The sequence below is a fragment of the Trichechus manatus genome, unplaced genomic scaffold, assembly GCF_000243295.1.
Source record: "Trichechus manatus latirostris isolate Lorelei unplaced genomic scaffold, TriManLat1.0 scaffold00194, whole genome shotgun sequence".
Classification (NCBI taxonomy): domain Eukaryota; kingdom Metazoa; phylum Chordata; class Mammalia; order Sirenia; family Trichechidae; genus Trichechus; species Trichechus manatus.
The window spans coordinates 1,329,583-1,345,319 of record NW_004444130.1 but is presented as its reverse complement, the minus strand read 5'-3'; the positions used below and the strand labels follow the sequence as shown (position 1 = coordinate 1,345,319).

At 45.4% G+C, this 15,737-nt stretch overlaps 1 protein-coding gene across 2 annotated transcripts in view; it reads left to right on the top strand.

Moving 5' to 3' along the window:
* The window catches only part of CALB2 (calbindin 2), a 29,194-nt gene extending 13,686 nt beyond the window's left edge, over positions 1–15,508 (top strand). Inside the window, exons 2-11 of one of the 2 annotated variants that reach the window (XM_004387792.1) lie at positions 566–642; positions 3,157–3,246; positions 4,751–4,831; positions 8,840–8,896; positions 9,484–9,561; positions 10,026–10,081; positions 10,409–10,448; positions 10,595–10,648; positions 11,491–11,562; positions 14,808–15,508. In XM_004387792.1, coding sequence (XP_004387849.1) covers positions 566–642; positions 3,157–3,246; positions 4,751–4,831; positions 8,840–8,896; positions 9,484–9,561; positions 10,026–10,081; positions 10,409–10,448; positions 10,595–10,648; positions 11,491–11,562; positions 14,808–14,924 — 722 coding nt within the window. In that variant the 3' untranslated portion in view covers positions 14,925–15,508. The remainder of the gene's footprint in view (positions 1–565; positions 643–3,156; positions 3,247–4,750; positions 4,832–8,839; positions 8,897–9,483; positions 9,562–10,025; positions 10,082–10,408; positions 10,449–10,594; positions 10,649–11,490; positions 11,563–14,807) is intronic. The other variant, XM_004387793.1, reaches the window with a different exon arrangement.
* Positions 15,509–15,737: the final 229 nt, after the last annotated feature.

Genomic DNA, 15,737 nt, shown 5'->3' with positions numbered 1-15,737 from the left:
AACCCTGCATTGGGGTTGCCTCCCTTCACTTGATCCCCATGACTGAGTCTCTCTGGTGTCCCTACCCCATAGGACAGAGGTGTTGCCTTTCTCTTTTCACTCTTCGCTTCTTACCTGGGGGGGCCCAAGTTCTGCCTCTGACCACATTCACCCTGGGGACTGGGGCCTGCCTGCCACCTGCTGCCAAACCTCCATCAATGCCGATGATCTGTTACCTCCTGTCAGACCTGCTACTTGCCTGGACAGTGCTGGATAGAACCCACAGCTTCCAGCTTCTGCCAGTGTGTCCCAGATGCTAGTGCCTCCCAGTATCTTCTGACTGCTGAATATATACTCTAAGAACACGCTGTTATCAATCTTGGATTTCTATGGCTGCAAACGCCCCGAGGGAAGGAACCACACCCCTAGCACTGTGCAGTCCAGGGCTGGCCTTGACACAAACTAGTGGGGAGAAGGAGTTCTCCCCGAGGCCCCAGCTTCCCCATCCCATCAGGGCCCACGTCAGTCTTACCTGTTACCTCTGAGGTTCACTGCTTTCCCTCCTCCCCATTTGTTATCTTTGCAGGAAATGGATATATTGAAGGCAAAGAACTAGAAAACTTTTTCCAAGAGCTGGAGAAGGCAAGAAAAGTCTCTGGCATGGTAAGCCCAGCCCCCTTTCCTATTGTTAAGGTTTTTCTGTCACCTTGACCTATGCTTTTGAGCACTGTCTGTCCCAAGATACGCATCCCATCAGCGGGCCTGACATCACTGGTCTTGACACTTGGAGTTTTTCTTTTATGTATAAATATAAAAAAAAAAAAATGGAAAGAGTACCTTGTCTCAATATCCTTGGGTGTCTGGGATTGTGGATGTTAAAGAATGGCCATCAGGGGTTTATAAACCTCTAAAAGTGCAAAACTTTGTATCTGTGTATGCATGTATAAATATTGTTTCTTCCTAGGGAAAGAGTCCACAGCCTTCCTAAGATACTCAAAGGGTCATGACTCAAGATTTGATGCCTAAGCTAGTTTCTAGTGTCTTTATTGTAGACCAGGAGTTTTCAGCTTCAGCACGATTGGCCTTTGGGGATGGACACCTCCTTGTGAAGGGGGGCTGTCTTGTGCCCTGTAGAATGTTTGGGAGCACCCCTGGCCTCTACTCACTAGATGGCAATAGCACCTCCCCCACCCCCTGCCCCAAGTTCTGACAATCAGACATATCTCAGACATTGCCACATGTCCCCCGGGCGGTGGGGGGAGGGTGGGCAAAATCATCCCTAGTTGAGAACCACTGTTCTAGACCAGCAAAGACAGGAATCCTCAGCAAGAGCCTAAAGGAAAATTAAGGATTATTCTGAACCAGTGTTTGAACAAGATGGTACTGGCTGGTCTCATTTGTGGAGGGGGCACACTGCTCTTATTGACCTGCCTTAATTAAGTTACTCCAAATCATGCCCCAGCCCCTTAATGGCAGAGAAGGTGTTTCCCCTGGTGCCAAGCTGACACTATAAAATTTGCTAAAGCCTTTTGGGGGAGGCATTTGAAATACTGAAAAGCCAAAGTGACTGGAGCTGGTCTTTGTGATTCCCATGTCTGGTTCTGGAATATGTGGAGTCAGACCTACTCCCTCTCACCAGCTCCTGTGGGTCCTTTGGGGGTCTCTCTCCTCTCCCCTGCTGCGTGTGTGTTGGCCAATCCCATGCTTATTGGCAAGTCTTCGGGGAGCAGTTTGGGAGATGAGTCACAAACGCACCGGTGAGCCCCTGGTTCAAGCTCGGCAGTATGGCCCACAGAGAGGAGGTTAGAGCTGTGGGCTTAAGAGGGTTTGAGGTGACTCATGGTTTTGTTTATGAACAGCTCCCTCGCCCTCCCTCATTACTAGGATAATGAAGCCTGGTTCACAGAAAACACAGGCTTCAAAACTGATCCTGGGATCAGTAGGCAAAAGAATGTGTTTTTATGAAGTGCTTCAAATCTGAAATCCTTCTCTTAGTCATCCCCTTCCTCAGATGGTATCAGCGGTGATTTTCAAGTCCATCAACAACAATCCCAACTGATACCATCCAGGACTGATGCTCAGAGCAGCTGTTATATGGTAGAAAGAATATTGGACTTGGAATTGGGAGTAATGAGTTCAAATCCTGGCTCTATTTCACTGGATGACCTTGGGAAAAGTCACTTCATCTTATCCTCCATTTATGTGTAAAATGGAGGGACCATAACCTCACGGGGCTATTGTAAAACTTAGATAGGACGACCATGTTTGTAATAAATGCCTAGGACCATACCAGGAACATTGTGAGCACTTAGTAACTGTAAATCAATAAATATTGATAAACAAATAAATACTGGCAAAATTGAGACCAGTTCCAATTGTATAAAGCATAGAAGGGATGTGGAAAAGACTAAGAATTGGTACAATTCTCAATGGTCCAATCCTAGCAAGCACACAACTCAACCAGAAGTCATCAGATAAGTGAAGCAGAGGCATCAGCTCCCAAAGGTGGATGCATTTTGCTTGGGGATAAGGAAGAGCTCATTAATGCAAAAAATTCATCAGCACCATCCCAAACCAGGGGAAGGTTTTAGAACTTCAGGAAAGTCTTAGATGCAAGATAGGCAACGATGGGCTTAACAAACTTTTAAAGTAAATTGTCTTTCCATTAGTCACAATAATGGAATGGACTACTTAAATTACCCCCTTCATATTCTCCCTGGCATAAAATCAGAGTGAAAAATATTGCAGAATTGCTGGTTAGTTTTTAAACAAGAAGAAGAACAATTCACCTTGCTATAGTGGAGTGCTTAGAGCTCCTCAGTTCTCACATCTGAGTAATGAAAATAAGTCCCCACCCTTCTGATAGAGTTGTAGTTTAATCCATCTCAAAGGCAGAGGTGTATGTTTAATTACATGGTAGAAAGCATGCCTACGTGTCCTGTTCCCCTTTGAAAATTATGTGATAAGCCTTGAAGAAGAGATGACTTGGATTTGGTGTGGTCTAGAATAGGAAAAAGATGGCAGCCCTATCACTCAGAGCATTGGCTCAGCCTGGTTCCGTGACCACGGATTCAGGACACAAAATGACCCCCGCTGCTGCCACACTGAGAGGGTATGAGACCCATGGTTCACATGGGACCCAGACGTACAATCTGCTTCCTTTGTTTTTTTTTACAGGTGTCAAAGAGTGACAACTTTGGGGAGAAGATGAAGGAGTTCATGCAGAAGTATGACAAGAACTCAGATGGGAAAATCGAGATGGCAGAGGTGAGTCCTGCTGTCTTAGCTGAGAGCTCTGTGGGAATCGCCACTCATCCCCTGTGCCTCCCCTATGCCCAGGCATCCTTCTAGGGGTTCTAAATGAGGTGCCTTAAAACCCTCTCTCTAGGTATATACCCAAAAGAATTAAAAGCAGCAACTCAAACCAACACATGAATACCAATATTCATTGCAGCATTATTCACAAAAGCCAAAGATGGAAATAACCCAAGTGCCCATCAACACATGAATGAATAAACAAAATATGGTATATCCATACAATGGAGTGTTATTCAGCTAAAAGAGAAATTAAGTTCTGATACGTTCCACCACATGAATGAACATTATGCTAAGTGAAATAAGTTAGACACAAAAGGAAAAATAGTATGATGCCATTTATATGAAATCTTGAATAGGTAAATCCATCAAGACAAAAAAAAAAAAAAATTAGTAGCTACCAGGGGATTTGGGAGGAGGAAGAGGAAGTTTAAAACAAACAACCCTCTCCCCCTGTCCAGGAGCACTGAGGCTGACCAAAGAGAACAAGTGGGACTTTTTCTGCGTATCACTTGGAAAGTGAACTTTACTTTCCCAAGAAAAGTTTACTTTCCCAAGAAAAGAAATGGTTTAAGATGGGTGGGGAGCTCAAATGCCTTCTGGGTCCAACAGGCCTTGTAAACGTGTGATGAGCCTAATAAAAGACAGTAGGAAGAGTGAAGGTTCTGGTGAATAGGAGAGTTTACACCCTACCTAAAAGCACCCAAAGGCAAAATTAAAAAATATATATATATATATATATACATATATATACAAAAAAACCCCAAACCCATTGCTGTTGAGTCGATTCCAACTTATAGCGACCCTACAGGACAGAGCAGAACTGCCCCATAGGGTTTCCAAGGAGCAGCTGGTGGATTCAAACTGCCGACCTTTTGGTTAGCACTTAACCACTGTGCCACCAGGCCTCCTACATATATATATATGTGTATATATATATATGTGTATGTATGTGTATATATATATATACACACACACATATATATATACGCACACATATACATATGTATATATGTATGTATACGTATGTATATGTATATATACATACATATATATGTATATATATGCACACATACATATAGTATATATGTATATATACACACATATGTATATGTATATATGGCATGTGACATATATTAAAAAAAAAACCAAACCCATTGCCACTGAGTCGACTCCTACTCACAGTGACCCTATAGGGTTTCCAAGACTGTAAATCTTTACAGAAGCAGACTGCCACATCTTTCTCCCATGGAGCAGCTGGTGGGTTTGAACTGCCAAACTTTGGGTTAGCAGCTGGCCCCTTTAACCACTATATCACCAGAGCTCCTGTGACATATCTATGACAAGCAAAATGTGACTCCCACGCCGTCTCTCCATGGCCATTTTACCCTCCTTCCTTCAGGAAACTCTGCTCTGCTCCCTGGCAGGTAATGTTAGTGTCTCTGTATCCCCACAGCTGGCACAGATCCTGCCGACTGAGGAGAACTTCCTTCTATGCTTCAGGCAGCACGTGGGCTCCAGCACCGAGTTTATGGAGGTGAGGCCAAGCGCTGCCTTCTCTCTGCATTTGGGGCCTGCTTTCCTCCTGTGGTCACAGCCAGCCTCACCCTAATGCCTGGGAATGGTCCCTGGGAGACACTAACCTTTTAGAACTCTGCTACTCCAAGTCTGGTCTATGGACCAGCAGCATCAGCATCTCCTGAGAACTTGTTAGAAATATAGCACCCCTGATCTACCAAATCAGAATCTGCATTTTAGCAAGAGCCCAGGTGATCTGTGTGCACATTAAAGTATGGAAAGTAAGGTAAGAAGGAAGCTTGAGGTGAGTACACAGGACATGCTGTACACACACTATCTCCCTTTTGGGGATTTGTCATAGACATTTGTATATTACAGGCTCTGAGAAATCCTGCAGTAAAGAAACCTGTTTCACTTAGCTTGGCTGCAGTATCTCCCATACTTTCTTCTCATTCAATAGCACTACCAGTTGCTGTCCAGTTGATTCCAACTCATGGCGATCCCATGTGTGTCACAGTAGGACTGTGCTCTGTAGGGTTTTCAATGTGGTTTTTTTGGAAGTAGATCACCAGGCCTTTCTTCTAAAGCACCTCTGGGTAGACTCCAACTTCCAACCTTTTTGTTAGCAGCCAAGCGCGTTAACCATTTGTACCACCCAGGGACTCAATAACGTTAGTGTCCCTCAAAGTCAGAGTTCCAAGGAGTATGCTTGGGGGAAATGGTGCTTGAGGTAGCCAGAGTTCTGCGGACACCACGTTCTCCTTTACCACACTGCCGTAAAGAAAAGAAGGAATAATGTACGCATTATTCTCACTGGGAATGCCCAGTGAGAATTCCAGTTTCCAACACCTTCCAGGCTTGATCTTTAACTGTGGTCTGTGCTTCAGTGTCCCCCTTTAAAATGAGCATTACCATCCTTGCAGTATAAGTTTTTTGAGATCCTCGTGTGAAATACAACATCCAATTTCAAGTGTCTTTTGAGTAATATTCACTATGTCCTTCTTCAACCAGATAGTATTAGTTGAACCATATGAAATTGCCTATATCCAACCATTTTTGACTTATAAATATGGCAATTTCATATGCCATATACATTAATCCTGATGTCAAGCAATTTCATATGCCATATACATTAATCCTGATGTCAAGCAATTTCATATGCCATATACATTAATCCTGATGTCAAGCAAACTACCAATTATTTCTTGCTATTTTTCTGGGACTCTCCACCTTAGCTATTCAGTGTTTGTGTTCCTCAGAGTGAAACTCAACCCATACCCATCACACACACTGCCTGCTGTGATAAATAATGACTGGCCTTCCACGTGACTGGTGTTGTCATTCTGTTGTGTTAAATCCATTTCCAGCCACCGGTAATTCCCTCTCCGTGACTCACTGTCTGAAGCGTAGCCCAGAAACCCACATGGCAGTGAGTTCTCCCTCATGGATAGAAAGTCAGTTAGAAATAACCATTTCTCAGGACAGAAGAGCCCTTTCTTAAATGGCAGCTAAGCATCAGATATGGATTTTAATTTTAAGGTGCTTTAAATGATTTTCTCCAGTTTTTTACAAGATGGCAAGATTCCATAAACTGGTCATTGATATTCTGACTCCATTCTTGTTTCTTCTCTTGTCTCTCTGGGGTGGAGGTAGTGGGGAGGGAGGGCCCTGCATGGACTTATAACTTGTCAGGGTACTACTGTGTCAGTTTTTCTGTCTATAGGAAAGGGAGTGATATGCCTGACCCCTCTTTTCCTGATGGGGGGCAGCCAAAAACTGATATCTGTTCCACAGCTGGTCTAGAAAATGAGAGTGACGATAGCCTGCAGGGGCCAAGATGCTTAAAGAGAAGTAAAGAACAGCTCTCTCTCTCTCTGCTCCCTCTCTCCCACCCCTCTTCCTCCCCCATATCTCTTCTTGCACATCTGTCTCCCAGCACTTGGTACTTTTCCAAAGGCGTGCTTTCTGGGTGAGGGATGGAGGATTGTAATGGACACCAAAGCATTTTTTCACCGGAGAAAAGACACTCCCCTAATCAAATACCATCTATATTTGGTATTTGCCTACACTTTTTCTAGAATTTTCTCTTGTCTCATACCTGAAAGAAAATCAGGGCCAAATTTCCTGAGCTCTGGCCCTACTTTACCAAGAGCTTTCCACAGTCTTGTTTGCTGGTGTGGAAGAAAGATCCTAAAATGACCATAAACTCTTACACTCCTGGCAATAAAACAGGGATGTGGTATGGAGAAGTGGAGGAGGAAGGAATAAAATGCAGGAAAAGGATTAGTGCTTGCTGACTCTCAGAAAATTAAATGTTGCTGGTGTCCAGGTATGCAGTTTGGGCAAAAAAGTCAAAGGAACAAATCTTGAAAGAAAAATCTAAGTAATATGGTTAGGCACTAAAATAGACCAAAGATTTAGGGAATGCGGTTCCCTGGGCCTCTTTGCCACAAATACAGGCAGCACCCCCAGTGGCATTCCCTTCTCTGCACCAAATGGTTTGGGGAAACAGCTGAGGTCTCAAGGTAGCTGTATAGAGGACCATATTTTCTCAGGACCATTGTATTGGGTACCTATTGCTATGTAAAAAACCACATCAAATTTAGCAGCTTAAAAACACACATTTATTTTCTCACAGTTTCTGTGGGTCAGGAATTCAGGAACATCTTAGATGGTGGTTTTGGCTCAGGGTCTCTCATGAGATTGCAGTCAAGATGTCAGCTGGGCTGCAGTCATCTGAAGGCTTGACTAGGGCCAGAAGGTACACTTCCAAGATGGCTCACTCACATGGCTGTCGGCAAGAGGCCTCAACTCCTTGCTGGCTATTGGCAGGACAGCTTAGTTGCTCCAACATGGGCCTATCCATAGGCTGCTTGAGCCTTCTCACAACATGGCAGTTGGCTTCCTCCAGAGTGAGTGATTCAAGAGAGAGCAAGAAGGAAGCCGCAATGCCGTTTATGACTTAGCCTCGGAAGTAACACACTGTCACATTCTATTCATTAGAAACGAGTCACTAAGTCCAGCCCACATTTAAGGAGAGAGAACTTATACTCCACCTTTTGAAGAGGAGTGTGTTGGAGCATTTGTGGACATTTTTAGACTATTTTTCCTTCTTTCTCCTGTGTAATATCTGCTCTTACTCAGACACAACCAGAAGAGAGGAAGGAGGCAATCAAAACCATATCACCTGCTGAAACTCTGATTTCTCTTTGATCCTCCAGATGCAGTGGTCAGCAGACTGTGTCCTGGTTCCTTACAGGGATCAAATGCATGCACCAAATAATTGGGACTCTGATCAGGTCCCAAAACCAGTGTGGGTGGGATCCAGGAAGGGATCTGATTGGCCAGGCCTAGGTCACATTATCTCTGGAGATGTGTCAACTCCCCTTGAACCATATAGATTGAGAGGGGGAGACTGGGAGATGGGATTTGTTTATTAGAAAGGTGGGGGAGTGGCTTTGGGGAAGTCAAAAAATCTGATTACACTACCAATTCTGCCTCACCCTCAGATGTGCAACCATATGCAACAGGATGAAGGGGGGAGTACAGTGAAGAATAACCAAAGTCCATTCCTTCCCCTTCCAGAGGGTTCTTCCCCTTTCCTATCAGCCCCCACTCAGAGTAACAGAAGTTTCCAGAGCAATGAAAGAACACCTCATTTAGCCTCAGCAAAAATCAGAACCACCAGATCCTTGTTCTAGCCCTGGTGGAAGCTGCCTGTTGAATCTTAGAAAACCTCACCCCTGGTTACAAGATAATCTAAAAGAGACCCATTCCTGGAGCAAGTTAGAGTAAGGATGCCTTGATTCTAGTCCCAGCAGTTTTCCTCCTTCTCTATGTGACCTTGGCCAAGACACTTTACTTCCTCATCTGTGACATGAAGGGACTGGATTAGACCATCTCCACATCTCCCACCCCTTTCTAATTCTTAAATACCAAGACCTGCCCTGGAACACTAAAGGGAAATGGAAGGAAGGAATGTAGATGCTGATACGTCTTTGCAAAAAGATTGGCATTCCCATTGCAGGCTTGGCGAAAGTATGACACAGACAGAAGTGGCTACATTGAAGCCAATGAGCTCAAGGTAGGATGGGTCTTGGGAAGGGTGCGGAGGGCAGGGAGAATGGGACTAAGGCCAGAATGGCAGTGGGTTTAAGGAACCTAAGGAGGGAGAAGTTGGGTGCGAAACATGGGTTTGCAGTCTGCTCAGGAACACCCAGGCCTGGCTCTGAATTGTTGAACTTCTTCAGGGCAGCCATATGAAATCAGTAACATGGAGCTATAGGGCCACAGAGTTCACTCAAACCACACTCTTGCATATGAGTGCTTAGCATAGGCATGCTTGAGGCACTTCCAGCTGATTGTAGTTTGTTGTCCTTCAGGCCTGTACGTGTACCCTCAAATTCCTCTGACCAACCAGTAATCCTCAAACACTGCTTAGCCCTACCTCTGCGTGCTGTGCTTATGGGGAGGCAGAGCCAGTCTCTACCATCTCTCCAGTGGGGTGAAGTTGTACCCAGAGCCACCTCTAGGGCTTCAAGGTCACTCCACAAGTATCAAGGGGTTAGGGAATTATGAGCTATACTGGTGGTAGACCTCAGGAAATAAGTAAGTGAATGAGGGAATGAATGAAGGATTCATGAGCTCTGAAAGAGGGCCTTTGTATTCCAGGGATTCCTGTCAGACCTGCTGAAGAAGGCAAACCGGCCTTATGATGAACCCAAGCTCCAAGAGTACACCCAGACCATAGTGAGTGGACATAAGTGCTCCTCCTCCCCACAGGTGCAGGTGACTCATGATGGCAGCTAGTAAAGAGGGATGCTAGTTCACGACCCTATACCCCTTCTTTCTGAGATCCCCACTGAGCTAATTCCCAGGCCAGGGTGAGACTGGGGAGCATCTGTTTCCATGACAACCTCTGTAGCTCTAGGAGAAGACGAACTTGGAGAGAGTGAGCCTTTGGCGCTGGCCTGCTGTGCCTCTGCTGCCCCCTCCCTGAAACGGGGAGAAAGCAGCAGTAACCAAGTCCCACTGTCTCCCCCAGTGACTGACTTCGACCATGGTGGTCCCTGACCTCCAGGTGACCTCAGAAGAGACCATGAGAACTCTCCCCCATCCTCCTTCCTCTCCTCTCCACTAAGGGGGTGGTAGGTCAAAGCCCCACACGTAAGGTCAAAGCAAATAACCCAGACACCTCTTTCTGTCCCCAACAGCTAAGGATGTTTGACTTGAATGGGGATGGCAAATTGGGCCTCTCAGAGATGTCCCGGTAAGCACCTGCTGACACCTCCACTGTCACTTTTAACAAGATTCCTGCTATCATTCCTGTGCTACTGTCCCCATCTCTGTAATCAATGAATGGGCAAAGGGCCAGGTCAGGTGTCAAGAGACTCAAGACAAAGCTAGATAGAATTGTGAATTTCAACACCTCAATTTGTCTGTTTCCCTCTTTTTTGAACTTTCCATGAACTCCTAATTATTAAGTGCTCCGAGAGCTTTGTATAACTACAGAGCCTGCCTCTGCATCCCCACTAGGTCTGAGCTGCTCTTGCCTGCACTCTGCCTCCTAATCTCTGCTCCATCATTTCCTTTCCAGACTCTTGCCTGTTCAGGAAAACTTCCTGCTTAAATTTCAGGTAAAAGACCCACTTTGCTTTCCTCTTCTTTTTCCCTTCCCCTCATCCCACTGAGCTTTGCCCTTCCACACACACCCCTAAATCCACCATAATCACAAACACATTCAGTGCCTTTCCTTCTCTCTTAACTACCTTGGTCCTTACAGGGCATGAAGCTGACCTCAAAGGAGTTCAATGCGATCTTCACATTTTATGACAAGGTAAGAGGGAGGACACTGCAGATGGGACATGCTGGAGGCTTCAAGACAGGGGACACCCCAGCCAGAATGGGTCAACTTCATCAGTAGGAAGGGATCAGTGGTCAGAGAGGTAGCTTGGGCCATGTGGCTTCCTCCTGTCCCTTCCCTGCAGCATCTTATGCTATGTAAGAAGATAAATGTCATTTATGATCCGTGACCCATCACCTTGGAGCCCAAGGTTTTGGTTTCTGAAAAATACAGCAAAGAATCGTTGGTAAAAGAGGAAGATGGTTATGCTTGGGACCAGGGTGTGATTATGTTGTTTGGGGCAGAAGGACGGAGGCGCTTAGTACTACTCCCCTGGTGCCAGTCATAATTTTGCACTACAGCCAGTTTTTCTAGGAAGTTGGGAGTAAGCCGACCTCCTTACCCACTCCTCCACCCTTTCCTTACCCATCCCTGCTCATGTGACTCTTATGGTGGGAGATGTTTTTTATACCCAAAGGTTAGGGGGTAAACTTTAAAGAGCACCTGTGTTCACCCTGACATCTTATTGCGGATGTGGCATTCAGGGAGTTAGCTAAATGCTTCTTAAATTCGTTTACATTTTCAATGCAAGTGAAAGACACGAACTGGAGGCTACCAAAAGAATAGTTTTTCTTGTTGCTGTGTCAACTACTGTAGACAGCAGTGATGCATTATTTTAACACCACACAGTCTGAATACCTCCTTTTGTACATAGTAATGGGAAAGTTGGACATTTAGACCTTCCTGGGATGGGTGGGTGGAAGCAAGGAGTAAGGTCAGGGTCACTGGGTCTGAGTTTCAGAGCTCTGTGCTCATTCTCTGTTCCGCATCACCAGGACGGAAGTGGCTACATTGATGAGAATGAGCTGGATGCCCTTTTGAAGGATCTGTATGAGAAAAACAAGAAGGTGAGCGACTTGGCCCAGGGGACTGGGCAATGTCTTCAGGGAAGGGAGGAGGTGGAGAGGAATGCCCTGGAACTGCAGTTTGCTCCCCTCTAATCAGCCATACCCAAACCACTGCGCATGGGTCGATTCCGACTCATACTCAGAGTAGAACTGCCCCATAGGGTTTTCAAGCCTATAATCTTTACGAAAGCAGACCGCTGCATCTTACTCCAGAGGAGCCACTGGTGGGTTCGAACTGCTGACCTTTCGGTTGGCGGCCTAGTGCTTTAACCACTGCACCACCAGGGCTCCTTGATCAGCCATAATGCAGTGGCAGTTTTAACATGGTGCATCTCATGGGATCATCAACCAAACTGCCAATAAAAAAAGGAGAGCAAGGGGCCAGTAGGAGGGGAGGGCTATTCTGAATTGGATAACTGCAGAATCTGGAGCTGGAGAAGGGTTAAAAGGAGCCACCAAAATGTTTGTTCCTCTCGAGGAAAAGGCGGAGTACTGAACTTCATCACTTTTCCCCTCATGTTGCCTCTGACATCCTCTGTAGACCCTCAAGTGGGCTCATCTTGGTGCACCGGTGGGAGGGGTCAGGGAGGGATAGGAACCAAGTTTGCAGCCAACTTCCTTCACTCCTGGAAAATGCCTGAACAAATGGTTTTGTCTGCTTTCTTTAATTAGACAATGCAAGCTCTATAATTCCTTGCACTGCCTAACTTCCTTGGCTGCCAGGCAAGAGCTAAATTTAATGCTCAATTTCAGGAATAAATTCACTGCAGCCTCTCGGTCTATTCATCTTCCTTTCCAAGTGCTGTCTGAGCTCTTTATCTTTATCCTAAGTATCATTCTTCATTTATTTTATTTATTTATTTTTCTTTATGTTACTTAAAATTGCTTTTTGAAAGAGGCAGAAAATAAACTATAAGTAAACAAATACTTCCTGGGAAAAAGGAAATATTTGCCACAGTGTTTGAACTTGGCAAAATTTTTCCTGGCACCAAACTCTAGAAAATTATTCATACAGCCTTATGTGTCCAAGAATGTTAGGCACCATAATGGAGAATATCTTTAACTGTGACTACATTAAGGAGGCATAATTATTCTTCATATGGTTCTGCCTTCCACCAGAGGCCGATGAACCCTGAAGGCATGGCATTTAATCTCTGGAGTGACCTGAAGTTCACGGTCATCAACTAACTAGGCTCTTTCTTGCTTAACACAAAGGACACCTCATATAGGTGCAAAGGTTGACTCCAGATGTGGAAACAAAAATAATGGTTCAGGTATTGGGATCTGGAAGAAACTCTATGAAGGTTAGAGAACAAGATATTAATTTTGTTTACCTGGGAATTGAGAAGATGTATCAAGAGAAAGAGAGAGCTACTTGTCTGTAAATAACAATACCTGTGTTGGGAACGGAAAGGCATTTAGGGTGAACTCACGTGGCAGACACACATTCCATTTTGATGGTGTCTGCATCGAGTGTGATAAAGTTTCTGCAGCAGTTAATGTTTGAGGCCTGTGGAAGGACGGGCTGATGGGATCAAATGTCAATATTTCTTAGCACTCCTAAGGCACCTGCAACTCACTAAAGCTTTCTCCAGCTTCAAGCAAAACTTCTAGACATAGAAAGTAAGCCACCCCCTCTCTCCATGTTGCGAAGCTTCTTTTGCCTGACTGCACTGTGGGGAGTTTTCTCAAGCTTGAGGTTGACACATGGGGTCCCTCTTGACTCTTAATTCATGCAGGCCAAACTGGGAAGAAATTGTGCAAATTGAGTTGCAGGAAGCTCAGGCCTACCCCAGTGATATGGACTTCATGACTTTAGGGAAGATGCCCCCTCAAAGGATGTTTTCAAAATGCCCTTGGACTGAGTGGTGGCACAAAACCAGAAATCAGTAGTATGAGCGGATATTTCAAAGCAAAGAAAAATTCACCTTTGAGCACAGAAAGAGGTGACTGAGGACAGGTGAACCACGTAGATAATTAGACTTCAGGACTCAAGGGACTAAGGCTATTTATGGCTATGAGTTGGACCAGTCCTTCAGTGAACACCTTAGTCTTTATACCTCAGTTTTCTCATTAGCAGAATAGGGATAATGACCCAGCAGCCTAGAAGCGGAAGTGTTTTAAAAACTGATCCTTTAGATACTGAGTACATGACCTGTCAATGTTTTCAATACCAAAAGGAAGACAGGAGAAGAAAAGGGAGGGAAGGAGACCAGGAAGGAGGGAGAGACGGAGGGAGGAAGGCAGGAGAAAAAGATAGTTGTTTAAGTGATTTCCCAATGCTGATGATGACTTTGCTATATTTCAGACCTATTGGCTATTTATATCCAAAGCAATTATTGTAAAGCATATATTTAACATAAGGCATATCGAGTGTTGGTGTTTTGTTTAACATTGGCCTCCATTTTAAATTGAGACATGGGCATATTGTTCATGGATCACCTTAGTATACCCAGCCTCTGAAGGCCACAGGAAGCCAGTGAGCAAGAAGCAGGCTGGTGAGCTCTGTTGCCAGAGGAGACAAGATTTAGAATTCCTTGTTTAGATAGATGAGGTTTAGGGACGTATGGACCAGGGAGCCTAGAGACAAGACCAGGGACCTCCTCTGGCATCCTCTCATCACCTGCAGGGACCCAAATTGGCTTTCAATAAATTGAGACCAAATGAAGTAGAGGAATTTACACAAGTTATGCATAGATAATGACTATCATCACAATAGCTACCATTTTTGGAGTACTTGCTATGTGTTAGGCATTGTGCTAAGTGTTGTTTCATTCGTTCCCTCGTCTACTTCTCATAACACCTCCATGAGGTAGGTACTATTAAAAAAAATTAAAAAAAAAAAACCAAACTCATTGCCATCAAGTCAATTCCAACTCCTAGCAACCCTATTGGACAGAGTAGAACTGCCCCATAGAGTTTCCAGGGAGTGCCTGGTAGATTCAAACTGCTGACCTTTCGGTTAGCAGCTGTAGCTCTTAACCACTATGCCACCAGGGTTTCCAGGTACTATTAGTGTACCCATTTTACAGGTGAGGCAGCTAAGTCTCAGAAAGGCTGACTACTTTGCCCAAGGCAATGCAGCCAGTTAAGTGACAGACAGTTTTAACCCAGGTCTAACTCTAAGGTCCATGCTTTGTATCACTCTAAACCATGTACACTGGGGTGGGAGGAGAGAGAGGTTCAGGCAGGTGTCTGAATGTGTTGCTGGGGCCATCCACTGAGCACCTCTCTATGTCTCCTAGGAAATGAACATCCAAGAGCTCACCAACTACAGGAAGAGTGTCATGTCCTTGGCTGAGGCGGGGAAGCTGTACCGCAAGGACCTGGAGATTGTGCTCTGCAGTGAGCCCCCCGTGTAAAGGGGGGACAGAGGCAGTTTCTCCGCCTTCCCAAATCCTTCCCCTGCTGTCCTAACACTGCCCACACCCAGAGATCTTGAGTGCCCCGCCCCCCCTGCAACCCGCACATACTAGCCAGCAGAGCGGGAAAGGAGAGATGGAGGATGGACCACTGATGGGCCTCCTTTGAGCACCTCTGACCCTTTGCTGACCAGACATACTGCTCAGCCTGCAGCCTGGATCATCAACTGCATGGGAGGTGGGTGGGGCACAGGTGGAGGTTCCCTAGCCTTCTTCGCTGTGATGCATGAGCTCATTCGCTATATGATTTAGGCTACTATGTCCAACAGAGTGGATTCTTCCCTCTCACCCACCTCTGCCCTTCCCCCATGCCACCACCCATCTTAAAATTCCCAGTTCCATCAACCACCTTGCTAATGGTGTAGCTGTCGTCTCAGAGTTCCTGTTTGTGGAGGGCACTGGCCCTTAACTTGCCTTCTTTATTTGGTGTGCTCCTCTTCTCTTTCGGTTTCTTGTCTTCTTGTTTACCAAAGAAGAGTTTACACACAATAAAATGACAAAGTTCTGCTGTGGAATCTCACCCAGTGCTTGCTGAATGGTCAATTTCTCTCTGCAGTTAACAGCTCTTCTTGACAAAGACAGGGCCTATTCTCATGTGGGTGGGGGAGGGGGCCAGGACCACCCAACTGGGATACAGTCACTAGAAGCAGAGGCAGAGGACCCCAGGTCTCTATGGCTTTCACTCCCAGTTCACTGCCTGCCTCTTCACCAACCTAAGTCACTTATTCCATGTTTGTTTCTGCATCTCCAAGC